This window comes from Sesamum indicum, linkage group LG5, assembly GCF_026168435.1.
Source record: "Sesamum indicum cultivar Baizhima isolate 11 linkage group LG5, ASM2616843v1, whole genome shotgun sequence".
Lineage (NCBI taxonomy): Eukaryota > Viridiplantae > Streptophyta > Magnoliopsida > Lamiales > Pedaliaceae > Sesamum > Sesamum indicum.
The window spans coordinates 19,470,427-19,493,742 of record NC_142661.1 but is presented as its reverse complement, the minus strand read 5'-3'; the positions used below and the strand labels follow the sequence as shown (position 1 = coordinate 19,493,742).

Sequence of the window (23,316 nt, the reverse complement as noted above, 5' to 3'; positions counted from 1 at the left end):
TGGACTGCTTTTTTTTAATCCTCATAATAATCATTATTATTATTATTTGTTAAGTATAATTTTATTATCAAGATAAACATATATGGAGCGATGAAACATGAAAAACCCCAATACGTTAAAATTATGTTGTGATCAATAGTATTAACTACAAAAAAATTAATTTTTCGCTACACCATAAATGACCACAGCTTAAAAATGTAGTTAAATTCAATACTGACAAGAAGGAAAAATTACTCGTAGTGAAGTTTCTGGGCCGCAATCCTTGCAAGTCTAAGAACGGACCCTGCAAAAATAATGTTAGCATTTCGACAATCAAGTCGGTAAACAACCATGAAAAATAAATTTAATTATGATGAAGTAGTAACGAAACTTTGTAATAATTAAATGAATGCTTGTGATAAATGCTTTCGAACGAGTATTAGTATAAACTCTTTATCCTTGACCAAAGAAAGAAGGCTTGTTTTTATAGCCCTAGTTCCCCATTTGATGTCGAAATGTGCCACTTTAGAATTTGGATCAATGGTTACTACAGATAAGTTCCCTTAAATTCAGAACTCTTGAATGGGATCTTCAAGGAGTCTGCTAGACAAGGAGATCTTAGTCAGTTAAGCCTCTTAGATGATAAGGTCTGCCTTTTTCTTGGGTATTGTTAAGCTATGAGGGAGGTCCAGTCAAGTCTTCGAGCTATGTCATCTCCCTTTAGGACAAGCAAATGACCTTCTGCGACTTATATAGGCAACCACGTTAATTGGGCTAGCAAGCACCAAGTGGATTTTTTTTGTGGGTCTCTTGAAAGCAACAAATGCTGGATCGTAAAGCCTTGCTCCTTTGGCGAGTTTCTCACTGGGACCTTATTCTTGGCATGGTATATTTATGGCAAATATTATTTAAGTACTAAATATTGTTGCCAACCAGATTTGGATTAGTCGGTGAGGTTGAAATTTTGCGATTTTAGAAGTTTTGGGTTCGAATCCTATTACATGCGTGGAATGTTATTCTATTGCATGCATGATAGGTGTTTTTTATGTTTTATTTATCTATAAATATTGTCAAACAAAATCAGTACGAAACTTAAATTTTAATTATGATTAATGAATATTTGTCATAATTTTTAGTTATTGTCAAAATATTTGTTATGATCTTACTTATGACTAATGTCTTTGAATCACTTATAAAAGTGGCCGTCGCAGAAACGTGATTAATTTATTTAATAATTGACTGTAGTAAAGTCATATTTTTTTGAGTGGTTAGACACTAAGTATGTCTATCCATGCTCTACCCTATTCAAGCCCATTAATATCCCAAGCCCACTACATTCGACCCAAACCTGAAGATTGGGTAATAGGCCCACACCAAGAGTACCCATGAAAGATTGAGATGATCCACAGGCCCGTAATATTATTTATATCAAAAAAAAAAAATTTAATTTCCAAACAGACGTAAATTATCGCATTTCTAATCATTCGCTTTTGTTTCTTTATTTATATATAAGTATAAAATAATTAAACAATCCTTGCTGGAAGTTTGTTGTAATTATATATAGAATTTTTATAATTTAAGAAATTACATTTAATATTTATAAAATTTGTTTCGGTATAGCAAATAAATTCATTTGCCTTCAATTAGTAGTAACATATATTTTTTAATTAAATTACTCTTATATATCTTCACACACTAATATATGTGGGAAAATATTCAACTTTGTAAGAGTAGTTTGAATAGAAAAAAAATTATTTAATTTGTAATAAATTAAGTGATGCTATATATGAAGTTTTTATCATTATTTTTTTTATATTTATAAATTTAATAAATTTTAATTAAAAAAATTATTTATTAAATAAAAATAAATTTTAAATTATATAAAATTTACATATAATTACACCAAAATATAAATATAGATCATTCTACCTATAATACTAAAAGAAATTTGTAAAAATCCTGAATTTCGTCACGTTCCCTCCCACTCACCCTCTCCCTCTCTCTCTCTTCTATACATATACAAATATACGTGTCCGTGTGTATCCGTCTATATCTACATCAAACGGCTCTCTCGCGCTACCTCTGTTTCTCGATCGCCGGAATATTCCGATCTCCGGCGATCCATGATCGCCTCCGCTATTGCATTCCCATTCCATACGTTTTCTTCCTTGGGTTACTATAATAGATCCATTATTCATCCGTCTCGCCCAATCACTATTTCACTTTTTTTCGTTTCGGAATCCTTTTGATCTATCTTTCGCATTTATCATTGAATTTGTGAACACCTATATATATATATATGTAGATACCTGCATTTGAGACGAGATGTTCAACAAGATAATAAAGAGAGGCCAACGCAAGGTGGCCAGATCAGATGTTGATTTGGCCCATGCTGCGCAAGGCCGGAGCTCCGGCTCCGTCTCTACCTCGAACATCGTTATCAACCACGCCTCTCACCCCGGGGCACCGCCACATTTATCTCAACAGCAGCAAACAGCTGCTCCTGCGGTGCCGGCGCGGCCGCCTTTGGGCACCATTGAGAATCTACCCGCGTTTCGAGATGTTTTAGCTTTGGAGCGTCAGAGTTTGTTTCTGCGGAAGCTGAAGATTTGCTGCTACCAATTTGATTTCTGTGATACTCTGAAAATGGTGAGGGAAAAGGAGATTAAGACACAGACTTTGGTTGAGCTTGTGGATTTTATTCAATCCGGTTCTGGGAAAGTTACGGAAGCAAATCAAGAGGAAATGATTAAGATGATTTCTCTGAATATATTCAGGTGCTTGCCCCCTGCCGCCCATGAAAACACAGGGTCCGAGAATATCGACCCCGAGGAGGAGGACCCGTATCTTGAGCCTTCATGGCCTCATTTACAGCTCGTTTATGAACTGCTCTTGCGTTATGTGGTTGCGTCAGATACGGATACTAAGGTTGCCAAGCGTTACATTGATCATTCGTTTGTCTTGAGGTTGCTTGATTTGTTTGATTCAGAGGATCCAAGGGAAAGGGAGTATTTGAAGACGATTCTGCATAGAATATACGGGAAGTTCATGGTGCATAGGCCATTTATTAGGAAGGCGATAAATAATATCTTTTATAGGTTCATATATGAGACAGGGAGGCACAGTGGGATTGGAGAGCTTTTGGAGATTCTAGGGAGTATAATTAATGGGTTTGCATTGCCAATGAAGGAGGAGCACAAGTTATTTCTTGCCCGGGCTTTGATACCACTCCACAAACCTAAGCCGGTAGCAATGTATCATCAACAGTTATCGTATTGCATTACGCAGTTTGTTGAAAAAGACTACAAATTGGCGGATACAGTTATAATGGGCCTGTTGAAGTATTGGCCAGTCACCAATTCCCAAAAGGAGGTTCTCGTTCTTGGGGAACTTGAGGAAGTTTTGGAGGCCACACATAATGTTGAATTTCAGCGCTGCATGGTTCCCCTTTTCAGACAGATTGCTCGTTCCCTCAACAGCTATCACTTTCAGGTTTGAGAAGTTCATTAAGTTAGTAAATTATTTGTTTGCCTTGCCCTTTTGTAACTAGTTGTTTCCTTTCTGTGTTGCTTAGTCTGTCGTGTTTCTTTGTTAATGTGCTTGACTTACTGCTGTTTCTTTGGTGGAACTATGTCTAACTTCCCTACATAGCTCAAAAGTTCATTATGTGCATTTTGATCTTGTTTGATTATGTTGTTCCAATCTTTTATATTTGAGAATATATTTTGTATGAGGATTCTTTTTTATGCTTTTGCGGCTCTATTCACCACCCAAAAACTTGCGAATGACAAGTACGAGTGTGCTAGTCCGTTCATTTCAGTTTTGGGTGCCCAAGAATAAACATTCTTTTCTGTTCAGTTAACATTTTCTCAATGTTCAGATTGATGACTTTCTGATGTGGTTAGTATAAGGAAATTACAATAGAGATTGTGAAATGTCTGAGGGAGAAACAACCAAGAAAAAAATGTTCTGTTCTATCAAAGAAAATATGTACTCTTCTGATATCAGCTTGTTTGAGACAATCACTAGAGAAAGCACCACAGGTGGTAGCAGCTTATTTCTGCATTTTGTAGTTGGTGATGGGTCGTTGGATGAAAGAGTGACCAGCTCTTATTCATGCAATTGTTTTTTCTTGATTAAAAAACCAGTGCTTGGACTAAGATTTGCACTTACTGTTATATATTTTTATTAGTTTTAGGACCATCCGCAAAACACACTAACCAGTCCCCTTTGTATCACCTTCCTCACATTACCACCACCTTATTTGACCATCATCAATAGTACACTGACCTGATCCGCCATATATAATGCTACAATTACTTTGTTCCAACATCTTCTAACAACTTAATTCCTCAGCAAAGGCCTCCTTGTGTTCAATTATATCACTGGTCACATGACAGCTCGCCGAAGTACTGATAAAGACTGCTAAAAGATTTAATCTTATCATGCTACTGAAGCCAGTTCATATCTTTTACTTTACCTAAATGATAATTTATTTTGTTTAATTATCTAGTCTTTGTTTTCTCACGATCTTTCAAACTGGTATGTGCAACCCCAAGATTAGTTGTATTCGGCAGTGCTGCTTAGCTTCTCGTTCATTCTTCGGTTTCAGCAGATTTGGAGTCGTTGTTAATATCTCTTTTCGGATTTGCTGCTAATAATGTCATGCTCATTGGTGATTTCGAGATTGATGAATCCACCTGTGCCTACTTAAGCGATGATGATCTGTCCTGAGAGAGCGGGGATTTGCAATTTATATAATAAGATCATTGTTAAGCATCAATTTGCTATTATATTTGTGCCAACGATGAAATACTAAATGTGTGGATATTCAATTGGTTGCAGAATTGCTTCATCATACCTTAAGAATGATTTGTTCACATTGGCTTTTTCACCATCTTAAATGCGATTTGTTCAGTATTTGTAGTGAAGTTCTATCTTCATAGTATTTTATGAAGTAAATGAATGTTTCAGGTTGCAGAACGAGCTCTTTTCCTGTGGAACAATGACCATATTGTGGGTCTGATCTCCCAGAATCGAAATGTGATTTTACCAATCATTTTTGGGGCTTTGGAGAAGAACATATTGTCCCACTGGAACCAGGCAGTACATGGCCTAACTGTTAATGTTCGAAAAATGTTTTTGGAGATGGATGCCGAGTTATTTGAACAGTGCCAGCGGCAGTATATAGAGAGGGAATTCAGATCTAGAGAGTTGGAAGAACAACAAGAAACCAAATGGCAGCAATTAGCAGCAGCAGCTGCTGCTCAAGGAGGATGAACAGAGATACGAGTTCATCGTTTACCGGTTCTCCTAGTCTGGATGGATCATTTTCCAAAATGGATCAGTGAACCTCGGATGCATTTTCTCGGTGTGCATCGTACATAATTTTGTGGTCTCTCAGAATTGACTTTGCCTTGTCATGAAATGTTGCTGGCAAATCAATGGGCAATGTAAATTTTGATGTATATTTGTATTAATGTGCTCTGCGGACTAAGGTTAAAGGTTGGCCAAAGTGCCTTGTTTTTTTTCTTTTTCTAACAATAGTTGCATTATGAGAGAAATTCTCATCTCATATCTTCAACTTCTGACAAAATTAATCATTTATTTTTGAATTGTTTTCTTGGTGTCCCATAACCCTACTCTTCTACACGTCTATATTACCTCATCATGCGCTTCCATATTTTTCACTAAGTGAAAACTCTGGCTACTCATCTGTAGGCCTCGAAGCTGGACTTTCTATCACAAGGACTTTTGCAGCGCAGTAATGTGATCTTTGCTCATGTTAAAAAAGCAGCATCGAATGTATCATCTACTCCGAAAAATTTTAACTTTGAAAGAGTTTGGTTGGTGTGATTAGTGTAAAGTTAAAAAAAAATGGCCAAACAAATGTATCATAGATGCTATGTAATTGATTTAGTTTTGCCAAATTTAATGTGGATAAAATTTTTTTACACGATGTGCATTTCATCCTATAGTTAGTTTGAGCCAAACTTCAACTTTATTCAAATCCCAATCCTTAAGTGATCTGGCTTCTCACCTCCATCTATATTATACAATGTTATAACATTATATACACTTGCCATATAATTTAACAGCAATATCTGAGACTATTTATAAACACACAGCACTATCGAAATACATGAAACAATCGACACCTTCACATGCATGAAATTCTTCACACACACACAATATACAATATATATATATATATATATATATGTATTCGACCACACTATTACATAAACCCAACTTTTGTAAACATTAGTCCACCATCTGTACTTGAACTAAGGATCTCGAACAGATTAACCATGGTTACCGGCAGCGTTCCCGTCCTTGTAACTCTGAACGCCCGCCGCCGGCCCATTTTTGTTTTGGCCGCTATCCCAAGATTCCCTCGGAATGCTATGGTGGTTTTCCACACCCGGGTCGGCAGCAGCGGAGCTCTCTGTCGCCGCCGCCTGCTCCACCTCCAACTCCCTCGGCACCGCCTCTGCAGCCATATGATCAACTCTTTCCTCCCTCCCAACGTCCACCATTAGCTTCCTACTAATACAAAGAGCAAAACCATCTTCTCCCCCCATCAAAAGTAGTAGCAAGAACAGCACTACTACAATCTTCCCAGCCATAAAAACACTGAATTACCATATATGTGTTTTCTGAGGTAACCATCCACAACATGAATGCATATCTATATATATATATATAGAGAGAGAGAGAGAGAGAGAGATTGGAAGGCAGATGATCATATTGATAGTGGAGATGAGTGGAAGTGGGTGGAGAGCAAGGAATTAGCAAACGGATCAATGTGGGGTTTCCACCTAAGAGAAATAATTATCAGCAGCAGAAATCTTTGCAAAGTGGTAATTATAATGCTCCATTAATATTAACATTATTTGACATATATATATATATATATATATATATCTTTCTGATCATTTTCCTGTAAGATATTTTGGTATGAAGTGCTGACGAATCCCTTTCCTCAAATAGAAATTTGCCAGCTTCAGTTCAGCCTCCAGCGAATTTGGAATAAGCCCACCACCATTTTATCTGCCATTAGGATTTGCGGCAATGATGAGTCCTACACTTGACTTAAAACATCATCATGTTTCTGTATCCTATTCTGTGTGCTAAGATTTTTCAGAGGAAACTTCTTGAAACCCCGTTTGCTACTTCTATAATTCAAAGTTGGGGCAAGTTACACCTACCTCTGCCCAATAAATATGAAATTATATTTTTTTTTTAAAAAAAAATTTAAAATTACACTAAGGAATCAGATTTTGGAAAGGAACTAGATTTTTTACTAACGTCAATATTTTTCGTCCAACTTTAATTTAAAGGAATTAGGGTTAGATATAAAATTTTTAAAGAGAGTGTGAGTATAATTTTAATATTTTCTTTTTTTGAAGAAAAATATAATTTTGTAGGGAAATTAAGTGTAATTAACAGTTGAAAGGTGGGTTAGGAAAAACACAAAAGAAAAAAGATTAATAAATGATGCTTAGGCTCTCCCCCCTAATTAATACAAGCCTGTAATATTTTTGTGATGACACATATATAGCTTGGAGATACACATTCCCACACTTCAACAAAATACAAAATTAGGGGCACTAATTATAACTATATAGTAATAAGATTAAAATTATTGTCGCAAATATATATTTTTTATAATACTTTTAAAATTATTACTTGATATCTTGTCATTAAATTATATTTTTAATTTGTAGATCCAGTTTGTGTACTCGATCCCTTTTTTTTTTTATCATTTAATGAAACCTACCTTCCCAAAAAATAATATATATATATATATATATATATTGCTCTTGTTACTATACACATTAATATATGTGAGAAGGTCAAATGATATAAATGTTAGCGTGTGGAAATTATATATAGATATATAATTTAGTTAAGAAAAATTTATTTAATATGTAAATGAATTTATAATAAGTCAGTCGGACTAAATATGAAATTTTATTTAATTTTTTTTATTGATATCAACAAATGTCATGATTTATATAACGAATGAATTGTTCATTGAACAAAAACAAATATCAGAAATAGATGTAATTTTTTTTAATCATAATATATATATATATGTATATGTATATTTATTATGAAATATTGTACCATGAACCGGCCGGTTCTCCAAAATAATGATTTATTAATATCTTGAAAGCTCCAAGTCCGAATCGACAACAACCCTAACGTCACCGATTACGAAATGACGGCTGTAAAATAAAAACTAAAAAATTACGAAATGATGTTTCAATAATCCATATTTTATTTTTAAGGCAGGTATTTTCTGGTGTCTCATTTTGTATTCTTTTTTTAATATTTAATTATTTATTTAAAGTCCCACTCTTTCACAATCCTTTAAAATAGTTATTTTTACAAATTTTCAATTTCATGCATCAATATTAAATCAATATCTTTTCTAAGCGATAATTATACTCCTCTTTCCTGAGATTTGATGTACTTGTATGTAGATTTTCTGTATTTTGAAAAATTACATTTAGCACCCTTGATATCCGTTAGTCAAAATTCACCGAATTTGCTGATATTAACAAAAAAAATTATATTTACTCGAATGACTTATTATTGACTTATTACAAGTCAAATAAATCTTTTTATGATCAAATTATCCCCATACATCTTCAAGCGTTAATGCATAGGAAGAGATATATCTTTACTGTTATAAGGATAGTTTAGTCCAAAAAAATTGTTAGACCTATAATAGGTCAGTAATAAGTTAATCAATGGTATATATCAATTTTCACTCAGTTTTTCTGTTAATATCTACAAATTTAGTGAACTCTGACTAATTGAGGAACTAATTTGTTAGACGAAAACAAACCTCAAGGATGCTAGATGTAATTTTCCAAACCACATAAGATCTACGAGTAATTATACCAAATCTTAGGGGAGGGGAGTGTAATTATCCCTTTTTCCTTTTTATCACCACTTATGACTATGGTGTTTAATGCAATTTACCCCTTGTGATATTACAAATGGATAAATTATCTTATTTGAAAAAAGTATATCAATTTATCTCCATATATTTTTTTAAAACAGAGCAATTTGTATTACTTCCCAGAATGTACAAAGTTTGATCTAATATAATGAAGTCGTTTTATTTTGTTAACAAAAAAATTGTTGGACTAAGACTTTATTTAAAAATTTTCTATCATTATTTATATATAAATATGCTATACATATATTTATATATGTAAAAATATTATTTTGTACAATAAATTTATATCAACAAATAATAATAATTTAAAATAAATATTTTTTGTTTAATACGAAAATTAAGTTTTGCTGAGCTAAAATAATTATGCTACAGTTGTGATGTGATTAAAAAAATAATATATGAAATATATTAATTGAGAATCCATGGAAATAGGAATGAGTTAGAAATTGGGAATAAAATAGGTGAGGTTGCGTTGGAGGCGGTGAGATGACATTTTTATATTTCGTTCAAATTTCGTGGAAACAAGTCCTCTTTTTTCTTTATCAAAACGAGTCATAAAGTTAGGTAGAAACAAACAATAATTTACCAGAAGAAAAAATAATAATAATAATAAAATAAGCTCACTCGTTTCTCCTTCTTCTCATTTTTCTATTTCTGCTGGTGTAAAAAATTAATTAAAATAAAGGGTTATGTAGTGTTTGTTGAGAATATATGTATATTTCTTTAAAAAATAGAAATAATAAGAGGGTGTAGACGTTTGTCGCATTTCGGTGCAGAATAAAACGTGCATTGCCATCTTAAAAAATGTCATGTTCACACACAACCACGACATGAAGAAAGTCGCATGAAACTCCCATTCCGCATACCAAATCTCATTATATAAACCCCAGAAGACAGCTATATTACAATCAATCAAGATTTTCATTTCATTACCATCTGCAAATTGTTGTTGTTTCTTCCAAACTCTAACCCCCCCCCCCCCCCCAGAAGAAGAAGAAGAAGAAAAAGGGCTAGAATGAAGAGCAAAAGCAAGTTAACAAAAAACATCATTACTCCACTTCTCATTGTATTGTTTATTCTGGCTGGACCCAAATCCATCGACGCTCAAGAAGTCGGTACGTACTACGTAGAATGCAAATAACGCTTACCAAGATTGATTTCAAGATTATTTGCGCTTTTTAGCATCTGATGTGGGGTATATGGTTGTTTGGGTGTGCAGATGATGAAAGGGAGTTTGAGTACGCAGCAAACAGCGACATGGGTCCGGGGAAATGGGGACAGATCAAGAAAGAATGGGCGGCTTGCAATAACGGCAGTTTGCAGTCTCCGATAGACATGTCCAACGAGAGAGTTCGGATAATTTCCAGGTCGGAGAAGAGGACTTACAGAGCTGCTAATGCAACTGTCAGGAACAGAGGTCATGATATACAAGTAAGAATCATTCACCATTCACCAGTCACCAGTCTCCCTCAAACCTCATACATTTTCTCACTATGTTATAATTTCAATAAATTACAATCAGCACATTTCACATTTCACATGATTACAAATGCTTATTGATGTTTGAAAAAAATGTCAATACCTCTCATTTTAACAATCGTTCAATAATTAGCTCAATCCCTTAATATCTATTAGATTTTTATCCAATTTTTATAGTAAACTGATCAAAATGTCTTTATTAATTATAAATTCTAATTTCACTTGTTTTTCTAAATTTTTTGAGAAATTTTTGTTGACTAAGTGGATTTTTTTTTTTTTTTTTGGCACAATTTTTCAAATTTTTCGATCCACCTTGCCTAGATTTTTGCAATTTTTTAGAGAAAGAAAAAATACAATAATGTTAAAATTAATAATTTTAAGCTTCCATTCAGAATTACATAATTTCATCAAAGAGGTATTAGTAACTTTTCACATAATAAAAAAGTATTCATAGTTATACTAAATCTCATACCCTAATAATTTTGTTCCATATTTTCCTTAAATTTTTGGAAATCACCACTTACTCCATACAAACTTTTGTCTGAAAAAATTTGCCCAAACTCAAATTCATAATAATTTTAAAAAAATTGATCGATCACACGAACAAAGTCACAAATATTACATTTATACTTATTATGATTAATTTGATCTAACCAAATTTCGTCAGGGGCAAACAACTTGCTTGTTAAAACATAGGTAGAGACTATAGTAGTAATGAATTTTGTGATGCAGATGCAATGGTTCGGTGATGCTGGATCAATTTTCATCAACGGGACGGAGTACCCCCTCCGGAATGCCCATTGGCACTCTCCGTCTGAACATACTATCAACGGCAGAAGGTACTTATTCATATATTTTATATAATTATAATATTTTTGGCGTGTGATTTATTTTTTCTTATAATTTTCGCGTAACCAAATTTGCAAGATTTGTGCGTCATAGGAATAATCGAAGTTTTTTCTTCGTAGGTACGATCTGGAGTTACATTTGGTGCACCTAAACACGGACCCAAATGTGAAAAACAAGATTGCTGTTATTGGAGTCTTCTACAAGATCGGCAAACCCAACCAATTTCTCTCAAAGGTGGTAATAATTTGACAGAAATTCTTTTCAAACTAAGCTTGAATTTTATACAGTTCAAACACGTTAACCGATTTACATAACAAATACACCAAGTAATTGTATATCTGATTTGACTTCAAAAACAAAAATCATTATAACGTACTAAATGATAATGATTTTCTGATTATTGACAGTTAATGACGAATATACGGAGCATGATCGATAAGAAAGATGAGGAGAAAATCTTGGGAATGATTGATCCAGAAGACATTAAAATACGCAGCAAAAGGTACTACAGATACATGGGATCACTCACTGTTCCTCCTTGCACAGAAGGAGTCATTTGGACAATCAACAAAAAGGTTAGTAGAATGGACGATTCGCTGTTGTAATTAGAATTTGGAGAAATTCATGACTCAAATCTTTGAACTATTTCCAGGTGAAGACTGTCTCGAGGGACCAAGTTAAGTTACTCAGAGAAGCCGTCCATGATGTAAGTTCATATCTTTGGTAATATAAACTAGCAGTAGTTGAACGAAAGACGAGACGAATTTGATTTGACTCTTTGCTTATACAACAAATATGTTTTCCAAATTCGTCTCTTTGCTTATACAACATATATGTTTTCTTCCGACAGTATGCCGAGGAAAATGCAAGGCCCTTGCAACCGAAGCACAATAGAGATGTATACCTCTACGAAGCTGGCAATACGAATTGATAAGGACCTTTTATGTTCGTTGATGGCTGCATTAAGCTTAAGACGTCTTTTGAACCTTCATTAGCCGTTAGTGTGTGTTGTAATGAGAGTATAGTCTCCTGAAGATCTGGAAATTGGACCAGTGTGCAGAGATGATGAGGCACAGACAGACTAAAGTATTCATTTGATTTATTCTATGTTGTAATGGGAATCCACTGTTTTAGAGTTCACTCTTAGTAAACTACTGTCTCCTTGTATAATTTTATCAGTATTACTTCTGCATATACTTGCAACTGAGGAAAACTCGATAAATTATATGGCTAAATAAGTAAATTCTTAGTTCGATATCAATGATAAATGAGCTAAGCGTTAAGGGATGCTCTTAAGCAGGCAAATACAGAAGCTATCAGCAAAGAATAAGGAAACGAACCGATGTTTGTGTTAATGCAGTTTATCCAACAACCCTATCATCTAACCATCTCCGATATTCCAGGCGAGCATGTTGTCTGGCCGCCTCTCGTCTGCTTTGTATTGTAGGAGTTGCAATTCAAGCATTTCTGAGCCACAACATGATAGTTTACCTCAGACGTCTCTCCACAGTCGTTGCACAGAATCCATACCTAATACATCGCAAAATAAGATATTAAGGCCCTTTAGGGAACATCCTTGTACACAAAAACAAGCCATGTTCGAACTGTCATTACCATTTTATTTTGATAAATGTGAGGCATAGGTGTGGAAGCAACCTGAAATTCACATGTCGGAAAGAAATGTTCATTCTTGCACTATGAAATTGTTGTAAGAATATATATATATATATATATATATATATTATATGTGTTGTGTGTTTATATACCTCCTGATCAAGTCTTTCCCAGACACTGGTCATATCACAATATGATTTTGAGCAAACGGGGCAAGCGTACCTGCATAACAACGTATTATTTGAAGTACCAAACCAACCGGATGCTCGAAAGAACTAAGATTACTACAGATACAAGACGGACTAAGGAGGACGAGAAGGAACTTACTGAAAATGACGTTCCATCTCCTTAACACAGTCAAGATGTATAGTGTGACCACACCGCAGCACAGTAATATTCCTCGTCGTATCAAAAAGATACTGCATTCACAGATATGAGAAATTACAACGACGCCTCAATTCGGGTCACGTAAAATTACACGCTTAACTGGATTTGTTTTGCAAAATGTGTGGAACCTGGGGGGACTTTGTAATTACCCGGAGCTTCTAGTATTATGTTCACCAAGTATATTTACCTCAAAGCAAACAGGGCAATTGTGATGCATGGCTCTCTCCACGCATACGTGCGAATCTTTCAATAAATTCGAATAGCAACATTCTGAAACAAGAACAGCACTGTTTTAACCTCTCACTTTCTACCTCAAAAAAATCAACTGAGACACGTTTCAAACTCTAGAACGACTTACCGCATCTATCGCAATGGAAAAAGTTTTCCTCACCGCCAGTTCTATCACGACAAAGAGAACAAGCAGAAGAAGAGACACTGAGATACAAAGTCTCGTGAAGGAGCTAAAAATGAGAAACGAGTAATAGAGAAAAGCTACCAACCGGCAGATTCCACATTTATCGCAGTGATATTGATTCTTGGACACCTGAAAACAATATTCATTGTTGTTTTAAGTACAGCAATTATCAAGAAATAGTGTGTCTGATTTTTTTTCGAGAAATTATCAAAAGAATCGTACATCGTCATCAAAGAATTTGCACTTTGAGCAATAGTACTTTCCCAAACAAACCCCACAGTTGATGCATATTTGTTGAACCTATATGGCAAGGAGAAGTAGCAGCATTAGAAAAGGAGTTGATTATCATGAGACTTTTAAAGAAACTCACAAAATACAGTTCAGATTTTTTATTACAAACTGATGTTACATCTGATATTACACTTCAGGTATACATGTCACAATGTATAAAATACACATGGCATGTACATGTACAGTACAAGACAAGATTTTTTTTTCACAGGTCTAAATGTTGAAACTCACATCTTGTTCCGTGTTGCACAACGAGCAGATGACCTGAAGACGGATATAAAGCAAAAACAAGTAAATGCGTTGTACATAAGCAGTTTTTATTAAGCCATTTCCACAATTACCAAACATTCCACAAGAATAAAGCCATTTTTTTGTTCAAGAACAAATGAGATTCCGACTCGTTTTTCACTCAAACTCATAACAAAATTGATTAAAAAAATGAAAGAAAATGAAAAACTAACCCTTTTTATTTGATGACGCGGGATATCGTGGCGTTCGAGTGGATTAACTTCTAGGGAGTTCTGCTTAATTGCAGATCAAAATCTGTATTAATCTACTAATCAAAGATCGAGCAAGCCTAAATATGATGAAGATTATAGTAAAAAATGTTGCACACCTTTGAGTCATTGTGGCAGTGCCTGCAATCAAATACCTCATTGCAACAGGGTGCTATGATCTTGCACCTTCTCCTATAATGTGAGCACCTATCAACAAAAATCCACTCCCTCAATTAACATTTACTTCCTAATATCTATATGTATATACACAGAAATCAGCAGAAGCAAAATTTAACACAATACGGTAAATTACTATGAGCTTTCCTGAAATTTGGCATAATTACAAATACCCCTTGTTGTTTGAAAAAATAGAAATACCCCTTGATATTTGAACTTTGCTTTTGCTGTATTTTTTTTGTTTTTAAGAAAAAAAATACAAAAAAATTGGACGAGGTGGATGAAAAATTTGAAAATTTGTGAAAAACTTGTCCACTTACTTCATAAATAATTTCAAAAAATTTTAAAATAAGAAATATTATTATTTTGTAATCCATAAAGGTCATTTTGAATGGTTAAAAAAAAAGGATGAAAATCTAATCCAAACTAATTGATTGGGCTAATTATCATACGATTATTAAAATCAAGGGTATTAGTAACGAGGTGGTATTCTTAATTATTACAAACTTCGTAGTAGTTTACCCAACAAAACAAGGACAGTAATATTATATAAAAGTAAAATAATTAAAAAAAACAATCCAGTGATGAAAGCTGGAGAAATTAAAGAATAAGAGCAAAAACATAAAGTGAAAAGGGATCTATACCCATATTTCTCAGAACCCATCTCTTTCATGAGCTCCTTGTCTGAAGAATGAGAATTTATACTATGCTTCAGACCACCACTCTCCATTATGTTCTTACACCGACAAAGAATGCAACTAATTCCTCCTAAAATTTCACAAGAAATCAAAACCCAAAATCTAAAATACACAAAACAAAATTGCAAGAAAAGCTTAGAATCAGACCCTTAACTGAGTAGCAATCACTACATACAACAGATGTTAAATCTTCAGCAGGAAGCGCATTAGGCATCAAAGAAATCGCAATTTGAACAAAATAAACGAACCACCAGTTTGAAAATCATGAGAAGTAGGGTAGGTGAGACGGCAGCATAAACACGATTCATATATTGCTCTTACGCCAACTTCACCAGCACAAACGGAACAACCATAGGAGCAATAGAAGGAGGAATGCTTACAAACGACGTCGTGCCTGCGAATCACAGGCAAGAAATTTGTGAACTTCCTGGAGAGGAACCCCAGGCCAGCGGTATGAATTTGAGACGTTATTATAGTTAGTTGGGGGTTGATGTTATGAATATGATTTCTTGGAGTGTGATAACGTGCGCGTGGTGTGCGTATTTATAGACCACAGTGTGGGTTTGAAGATCAAAAAGGACTAAGCCTTCACATGTGTGTGACCCTTTTTTTCTCTTTCTTACTTTCTCGGTGACAATGATGATTGATGTGTTGTTGTCCATAATCATATGCGTTTCTATTCCTTTTTTCACCTTTTCATTTTAATAATTAAACGGTCGGGACTCGGACATAAGATTTTTTTTTCAGATATTAGTGTAAAAATAATATAATAAATTAAAAAATATTAAATTATGTAAATTTAATTTAATTAAAATTAATTTAAACTGGATCAGAGTAATAATGACACTGAATTAATACCATATTGTTAGTTAAAATAAATTTAAATAATTACGTGTTGGGCTCAACTTCATAATATACTGTTCTGAGACGGAGGAAATTGTTGGTAAGGCAGGGATATTTTGGTCAGAGAAGGGAAGAGATACTCTGTGGGCTGGTGTTTTCGACAACCAAATGGATAAATTTTTGTAAGATTTGCTGACAGAGATTGGGCCCTACTTTACTGGAAGTCGGTTCCGTATCTTACGTATTGTTTCACGCACGCAAAAGTGTGTGACATTCACGCACATTCCTCAAATTCGAAAGCATGCTCATTTTCACAACAGTAGCCCACTTCAAATGCTGCTCCCACATTTTATTTAGTTGATGTTCGACTTTCTTTCAAGGCATGAAGAATAATACCCATTATTATAATATTTTGATTTAATGAAAAATAAATATTGATGTTGTAGTAATTCTTTGAACAAGGAATTTATCCATCGATCTATTAGTCAAAATACACTGAATTTGTCCATATTAATAATAAAAATTGAATTAAAATTAATATTTATCCTTGATTGAATTATTACTCACTTATAACAGGTCAAACAAGTTCTTTTAACTAAATTACCCTTATAACATTGAAATATACATCCTCATGTACATGAATGCATGAAGACATATTAGGGTAATTTGATCAATAAAAAAATTATTTAATCTGTAATAAATCAGTGATAAGTCAGTTGGGGGTAAATATAGATTTTTTTTTTTTTAATATAAGCAAGTTTGGTGAATTTAAACTAATGAAGGGACTTATTTGCTAAATAAAAGCAAACCTGATAGGTGCTAAATATAATTTTTCAAACTGTAAGAAATTTACGTATAAGTACACTCAATCTCAAAAAAAGAAAATATAATTTTTCCAAAAATAAAATTAGCACAAACACCATTGTCTAAATCCCAATAGCACATTCCACCTCTGATGAGCCCAGAATAGCCCAATGCTACAATCAGATGGCCCAACAACAAGTTGAAGATAATTAATTAAAAATAATGTATAGCCCAAAATCTCGAATGACATTTATTCAGTTCTAATCAATAGATAATTTTTGTTTGCGCATAAGTATTTTAAATTAAACAAACCAAAAAATTGATTGGTGCATTAGTACTTATCATAATTCTTGTTTTTTTAATTAAAGTTATTACTGTTGAGATGAAAAATTCTAATTTAAATCAAGTTTAATCAAATTAAATTAATCATATATTAAGATTATTATATTTATTATGTGATTGATTATTTTTTTTTATTTATATATCAATTATATAGTAAATATATTATATTTATTATATATTAATTTATGTCTGATTAAACTCGATTTAAGTTTGAATTTTCGGTATTTAGATAGAAATAAAAAGGAGAAAGAAGAAAGAAAGAGGTGGGAATCTTTAATAACATTACTGGGCCACAGCAGCAGCACAATCAGCCCATTGACTCATCACACGAACATCATCCAAACCGATCAAATCAAACTACCAATAATTACAAATTAGAACACAAAGCATGTAAAATCAAACGGAATTACATACACAAGAAACAACAGAGAGTGGGAATTTACTTTTTAGCCCTTGCACCGTTTAGTAATCACTGGTTGTTGGCAACTGCTCATGGGTCTGGTTGATGAAGAAAAGCTCGTAGACGAGCCCAGCAAGCCCACCACCGACTAGAGGCCCGGCCCAGTAGACCCAGTGGTTGTCCCAGCTCCAGCTCACCACGGCTGGGCCGAACGACACCGCTGGGTTCATTGACGCCCCATCGAAGGCTCCACCAGCCAAGATGTTGGCGCCCACGATGAAGCCGATAGCAATTGGTGCGATTGTTCCCAAACTGCCCCTCTTGGGATCCACTGCGGTGGCGTACACGGTGTACACTAGCCCAAAAGTCATCACTGTCTCAAAGATGAAGGCGTTCCAGACGCTGACCCCAGATGACAATGCAAAGGCAGAGGTAGTCTGTATATTATAAATAAACAAAACCAAGAAACAAATTAAAATAGTTATTTATGAAGCTAATTAGGATTTAATGAAAACCTTATCAGATTATGCATAATGAAAAGTAATGAGATTTAAATAATAATGCTTAATACATCAAAAATTCAATAATTAAGGGACGTAATTAAGTTAATCGCCCAATACATCTGGATATATAATGTAGACAAGCGTCATATATTAATTGCAGATGAGGAGTTTGAGTGGTTTATAAACCCTAAGACCTCATCTCCCTAGTTATTCAAATTATTTGAAAATTCTAACATCAGCTTTAGATGAGTAATTTAAAAGTACATTAAAAGGAAAAAGTCGGAATAAAATTATTATATTGAGGGTAAAGTAGTCAAAAGAAAATTGAATTTGTTAACAAAAAAGCCAAAAGTGCTTCTAGCATTTGGCATAAAAATACTTTTTTTTAGCAGTTTCGGAAGTAGAAGTTGGCATACTAAACAGCTCAAAAACATTTTTTTGAATCTAAAAATTGAAAAACGCTTTTAAAAAGCTCGTGCAAACACTCCCAAAATCGAGAAATGCAATGAAAATAGTGCAAGTAACTAATTAACATAAAAGGTTGGGGCCAAATTTTAATTAACTGAAACACACTCACCAAGCCTCCGGTGGTGAACTTGAGAAGCAAGCAAGCGACCACTGCGCCGAGCAGCTGAGCAATCCAGTACAGTATGCCGCGAAGTAGGCTGATATTGCCGCCAACAAAAGCCCCGAAAGTGACTGCGGGGTTGACGTGGCCGCCGGAGATGTTGGCGGCGATGGAAACCGCCACGAAAAGGGCAAATGCATGTGCCACGGCAGCAGCGATGAGGCCCGCGGGTGTGGCGGCGCCGTCACTAGTGAGCTTGTTGAAAGCCATCCCTGACCCTTCCCCAGCGTACACAAAGAGTAGGGTTGAGATGAACTCCGCCAGCGCGGCCTTCAAGGCGTCGGGGCGAGTCGCCTCCTCCGTTCTTCCCACCGTGATCCGGCTGATCGGCATGTTAGGTTATGCGATTGATGAAGATGAGATGTTCGTGTAGAGGAAGAAGGGCTGGAGAGTTCTGAGTATGGTTCCTGGTTTCCACATCTCATGCATTTATATACAGCTTCCAGGGTGCTCGCCACCTGCTATAACCCGTTCCGGTAAAAGAATGGATGAAAAAATTTGGATGAGACTGTTACGGGAAATGTCTAAATTTAAATTAATTAAATAATAAAAATAATGTATTCATCGTATGATTTTAGTACAATTTCAAAAAAAGTAATCAAACACATGACAAATACATTACATTTGATGTATGATCAATTTAATTCAACCAAACTTAATTTGAATTTAAATTTATCATCCTATGAGAAGGCGACTTTTGAATTCTAAATTTTATTACATTAATTTTATATATTTTATTAACATATACATTTTACGAATACAAAATCTTCTTTTAAATAAAATAAATAACGACATCTTTAGATACGTGGAGTGGAGTATAAAATCAAATAAAAGATACAACATAATTCGAAATAAAAAATCTAATCTGATCCTACGACTAAAGGAAATTAATAGTGGCGGAGAGGTAGAAAAAATAGTGAAAAAAAACACTGATTATCTAATATATTTCAAATATATTATTTTTTGTTGGAAATATTAAATATTGAATAATATCTTCTCTGATGATTTTAAGTTTTAGACGAGAGTAAATAAGTCAAATAAAAAATTTTGAGTTCAAATTTTATTCTCGTCCACTGGCACAATAAACTTCACATGTTCGGTTGTATTAAAAAAAATCTAAATTTCACATACCGAACATATTAAAAATATTAAATATTAAAAAAAAAACGTATATTTCTTTAGACGAGACTAAAATCAATAACTATATAAACTAATGATTTTGTTTTTAGTGAAAAAAATAGGGTGTAATTAATGACATGATAGTAATTATGGAGGAGACATTATTTGTTATACAGCAAAGCAGTTCATCATAGAATGGGGGGGTGGAATTTGTCTTTCTTTTCTTAATTGGTGTCTGGAAACATCTAATAATTTCTTATGTGCTACTTTGAGGAGCTCATAACATGGGATCCCAATTCACACTATTTTTTTCAAATAAGATAACATTTTGTCCAACCGCTCTATATACCTTATTTTAATTGGTAAAACTAAGATTTTATGTGTTTAAGATTATGGGTTCGAATTCCATCAATAAATAAAATGTATTTAATTTTAATAGTACGTGTTGTTCTATTTTAACAGTTGTAATTGATTAGATATAATTATTTAATATTAATAACTAGTATATTGATTATTGCTAGATAGGCCATCACTTTCATTTAAAAGAAAAAAAGAAAATATTATACTAACTTTTGAATACCCAAATTTACCCTTAATCCATTTTTTTTCCCTCTCAACCTACTATTCTATATTTTTCTCGTCTCACTTTTCACGTTTTTTTCTTCTTACAAACTTGATTCTTTTCACCTCACACCAAGTCTGTTTCTAACAAAAAATTTCTTTTCTCTCTTCATTTTTACCACAGTTCTTTTTTATATGTCCGCAAGAATTACGTACATACCGGCGACGACAAGCATATATTAAATTAGAGTATATGATTAAGTAGCCACTAATAGTTGTGGAATGGTAGCCCATCAAGTGTTTAGTCATGTAAGATTCTCACTTAAACAACATTATCACGTTAGTTTCCACTTAAACAAGATTATCTCATCCCACCTAATAACATAATTAAGAAAAGTAGACAGAATATTAGAGATTGGAATATTTTTTTGAAATAAATTTGAATCATTATATCATTCAATACATTTAAATACTGAACCGTACGTATTAACAAAATAAATAGACAAAAATTTAGTACTTGGTCTACTACTTCAGTAACTATTTATTTATTATAAATGTGTACTTTTAATTTAGGGATAATTACATTACACCCCATCAATTATTGCCTTTTTACACAAATTCATTCTTGTCTTTTAAAAAATTACAAAAATCATCCCTGACAGTCTTTAAGATCTAAAAAATGCCCCTGTTGACTAGGTCAACTTTTAAAATAATTTTCCAAAGACATAAATGCCCTTAGGGTGTTTCTGTAATTATCCCTTTACTTTATAATTATTAATGTATTTATTCAGTTTTGAGATTTCTTAATATATGATTGGTTGTATATATAATTGGATCAATTATATAAAACTTTTTTTTATTTAAAGAATATTGGAGCAAAGAAGTGGGCAATGATTAGGTAGGATGGAGCATAATTAGCTTATTTCTAATGAAGTGGTAAAGTTCCATAAGTGATTGAGAACCTTTTGGTTGATGTGACTCAACCCAATAACCCACCGCATCATTTTAACGGTAAATTACCACCACAAACTCTATAAATTATATCAAATTATTCATATACTTCTTGTGTTTTTTTTTTTAATTGAAATTGCAGCTACACCCTTAGAGGGTATTAATGTAATGTTTAAGGAGATATTTGTATAATTAATTTTATCCTCTACAGCGGAGCACCAATCAAATTACAAACCGCATTTTTAATATATGAAATCAAATAAATTATAATAATAACAATAATAATACATGAAGAAGTTGTAAATGTTGATCCAGTCCAAATTAGCAGCATGTGGAAAGAAGGACAAATGGCACATGCAGTATGTTGAACTTTTCCTTACCAGGCTGGCTTGTAGATTTCCAGACACACTCATCCTCCAACTGCTCTATCCTATCCACCCTCAAAAACCAAATCATCAGCTCACAAAATTAAATGAGTATTAACCCAATAGAACTAAATGCACCAATTTTTGAAAGTGTTAAAGACACGTTTACCACTTCAATTGGAATGTCTCAATTTGATAAAAAGAAAAAGGTCCTATTCACTCTAAGTCAGAATATTTCCTTCAATTTTTTTATAAATTCTTTTGGTTTTCAATTATTCACTTTAATAATTGCCGGTATTGAATTCTTAATTGAGTAGGTATTTTTTGTTTTTTTTTTTTTTGGGTTATTTTCAGCTTATGTAATGAATTTCCAATATAGTTTAAATAAGACTCTCTTGAATCTTGTTATGAATTAGATGCTCAGTGGACTTTTAAATTTTACTTTAATTGGAATTAGATTAAATGCCTATACAGGTCTTTTTTTCCTTTCTTTTATTTTTTTAAAAAATTTTATTAATTCTTTTATTTATTGTACCGTACTTAATCAAATTGAAATTTTTTTGGTTATTTACTGAATATAATCGACAGATTCGATTCAGTAATTGCATATCAAGTTTTTGGTTCACTTAAATCAATATAGCCGACTCAAGACCAGCACTAACCAGTCCAAAAAAACTTGGTCGGGATCAATCTAATACTATTTATGATCGATTTTGAAGCGGTATTAAGCCTTCAATGCATTCGAATTGAATATATTTTTAAATTCAAACCCAATTCATAAATTGATCCGATTGAGGCTGGAACCAGCCTTAGACCATGCACGAATCAGGCCGGGAGTAGGATCCGTTTTGTGACAATTGATAAAGAGATGCGAGTTCAATGATAAAGTGAGGCTTTGATCTGGGCTAGCCCATTGACTCTGTAGGATTTATTTAGATCCAGTTGGGATTTTGCTTTATCTATTTGATTCTTGTCTGAGCAACAAATGGAGGGAGAAATTAAGGGGAGGGGGTTTGTGATTTCCCCAAGAAGCGATATTGATTAAATTTATATTATTGTAATCACGACATCAATTCGCGATTCAAAATTGCGACTTGACGATCTTTTTTAAAAAAATCAATTTTAAATCTAACCGCGACTCGTAATAATAATATTATAATATTAAAAAAAATTATATTAATATAATTTTTTTATTTTTTTTATAATAAAAAAATAATTAATCCATATTTTGAAGCCAATTTTTTCTTCACAAACTAACTAATGGCCGAGGGCCTTTTTTTGCCTCCAACTATCGTTGATTAATTACTGCACATTGTGAACACGTACCATTTTCATTAATATTTAACCGAATGGAACCGAAAATATTATTTTTTTTAGAGTATTGGGATTATAAGTGTTCAATTTGTAAAATTTTAGATCAAAAATAAGAATCACTCT

At 33.4% G+C, this 23,316-nt stretch overlaps 4 protein-coding genes across 7 annotated transcripts; 2 read left to right on the top strand and 2 right to left on the bottom strand.

The window, feature by feature from the left end:
* The first annotated feature begins 1,966 nt into the window (after positions 1 to 1,966).
* Positions 1,967 to 5,597, top strand: LOC105161351 (serine/threonine protein phosphatase 2A 57 kDa regulatory subunit B' beta isoform-like). The gene is made up of 2 exons (XM_011079005.3): positions 1,967 to 3,471; positions 4,954 to 5,597. The coding sequence occupies exons 1-2, from the start codon at positions 2,305 to 2,307 to the stop codon at positions 5,257 to 5,259; spliced, it is 1,473 nt and encodes a 490-aa protein (XP_011077307.2). The 5' UTR covers positions 1,967 to 2,304; the 3' UTR covers positions 5,260 to 5,597.
* A 4,263-nt stretch (positions 5,598 to 9,860) lies between these two features.
* Positions 9,861 to 12,454, top strand: LOC105161349 (carbonic anhydrase Nec1-like). Its single transcript, XM_011078999.3, has 7 exons — positions 9,861 to 10,071; positions 10,176 to 10,387; positions 11,168 to 11,274; positions 11,404 to 11,518; positions 11,692 to 11,859; positions 11,937 to 11,990; positions 12,135 to 12,454. Exons 1-7 carry the CDS (start codon positions 9,972 to 9,974, stop codon positions 12,213 to 12,215), a joined length of 837 nt encoding a protein of 278 aa, XP_011077301.1. The 5' UTR covers positions 9,861 to 9,971; the 3' UTR covers positions 12,216 to 12,454.
* A 65-nt stretch (positions 12,455 to 12,519) lies between these two features.
* On the bottom strand, positions 12,520 to 15,958 carry LOC105161350 (E3 ubiquitin-protein ligase RZFP34). 4 transcript variants are annotated; one of them, XM_020694083.2, is made up of 13 exons: positions 15,518 to 15,958; positions 15,310 to 15,433; positions 14,608 to 14,695; positions 14,453 to 14,512; positions 14,223 to 14,255; positions 13,923 to 14,000; positions 13,786 to 13,829; positions 13,644 to 13,684; positions 13,473 to 13,555; positions 13,226 to 13,317; positions 13,051 to 13,120; positions 12,899 to 12,940; positions 12,520 to 12,814 (listed from the first exon to the last, which is right to left on the bottom strand). In XM_020694083.2, the coding sequence occupies exons 2-13, from the start codon at positions 15,393 to 15,395 to the stop codon at positions 12,662 to 12,664; spliced, it is 870 nt and encodes a 289-aa protein (XP_020549742.1). In that variant the 5' UTR covers positions 15,396 to 15,433; positions 15,518 to 15,958; the 3' UTR covers positions 12,520 to 12,661. The 4 variants fall into 4 exon arrangements, with proteins under 4 accessions (XP_020549742.1, XP_011077305.1, XP_011077306.2 ...); XM_011079003.3 differs by having other exon boundaries at positions 15,612 to 15,958; XM_011079004.3 differs by having other exon boundaries at positions 15,511 to 15,957.
* Positions 15,959 to 17,604: 1,646 nt separating this feature from the next.
* Positions 17,605 to 19,296, bottom strand: GAMMA-TIP (gamma tonoplast intrinsic protein). Its single transcript, XM_011078998.3, has 2 exons — positions 18,833 to 19,296; positions 17,605 to 18,189 (listed from the first exon to the last, which is right to left on the bottom strand). Exons 1-2 carry the CDS (start codon positions 19,214 to 19,216, stop codon positions 17,815 to 17,817), a joined length of 759 nt encoding a protein of 252 aa, XP_011077300.1. The 5' UTR covers positions 19,217 to 19,296; the 3' UTR covers positions 17,605 to 17,814.
* Between the last annotated feature and the right edge of the window lie 4,020 nt (positions 19,297 to 23,316).

What these genes read in the sequence shown, in the direction of transcription:
- LOC105161350 (XM_011079004.3), bottom strand. Translation starts at nt 15,577, where the DNA reads ATGCCTAATGCGCTTCCTGCTGAAGATTTAACATCTGTTGTATGTAGT. An exon ending in CGCGTCATCAAATAAAAAGG is followed by an intron (nt 14,256 to 14,452) that starts GTTAGTTTTTCA and finishes ATCCGTCTTCAG; the next exon opens with GTCATCTGCTCGTTGTGCAA. An exon ending in GATAAATGTGGAATCTGCCG is followed by an intron (nt 13,685 to 13,785) that starts GTTGGTAGCTTT and finishes TTGTCGTGATAG; the next exon opens with AACTGGCGGTGAGGAAAACT.
- GAMMA-TIP (XM_011078998.3), bottom strand. Translation starts at nt 19,216, where the DNA reads ATGCCGATCAGCCGGATCACGGTGGGAAGAACGGAGGAGGCGACTCGC. An exon ending in AGTTCACCACCGGAGGCTTG is followed by an intron (nt 18,190 to 18,832) that starts GTGAGTGTGTTT and finishes TATAATATACAG; the next exon opens with ACTACCTCTGCCTTTGCATT.
- LOC105161349 (XM_011078999.3), top strand. Translation starts at nt 9,972, where the DNA reads ATGAAGAGCAAAAGCAAGTTAACAAAAAACATCATTACTCCACTTCTC. An exon ending in CATCGACGCTCAAGAAGTCG is followed by an intron (nt 10,072 to 10,175) that starts GTACGTACTACG and finishes TTGGGTGTGCAG; the next exon opens with ATGATGAAAGGGAGTTTGAG. An exon ending in CCAACCAATTTCTCTCAAAG is followed by an intron (nt 11,519 to 11,691) that starts GTGGTAATAATT and finishes GATTATTGACAG; the next exon opens with TTAATGACGAATATACGGAG.
- LOC105161351 (XM_011079005.3), top strand. Translation starts at nt 2,305, where the DNA reads ATGTTCAACAAGATAATAAAGAGAGGCCAACGCAAGGTGGCCAGATCA. An exon ending in TCAACAGCTATCACTTTCAG is followed by an intron (nt 3,472 to 4,953) that starts GTTTGAGAAGTT and finishes TGAATGTTTCAG; the next exon opens with GTTGCAGAACGAGCTCTTTT.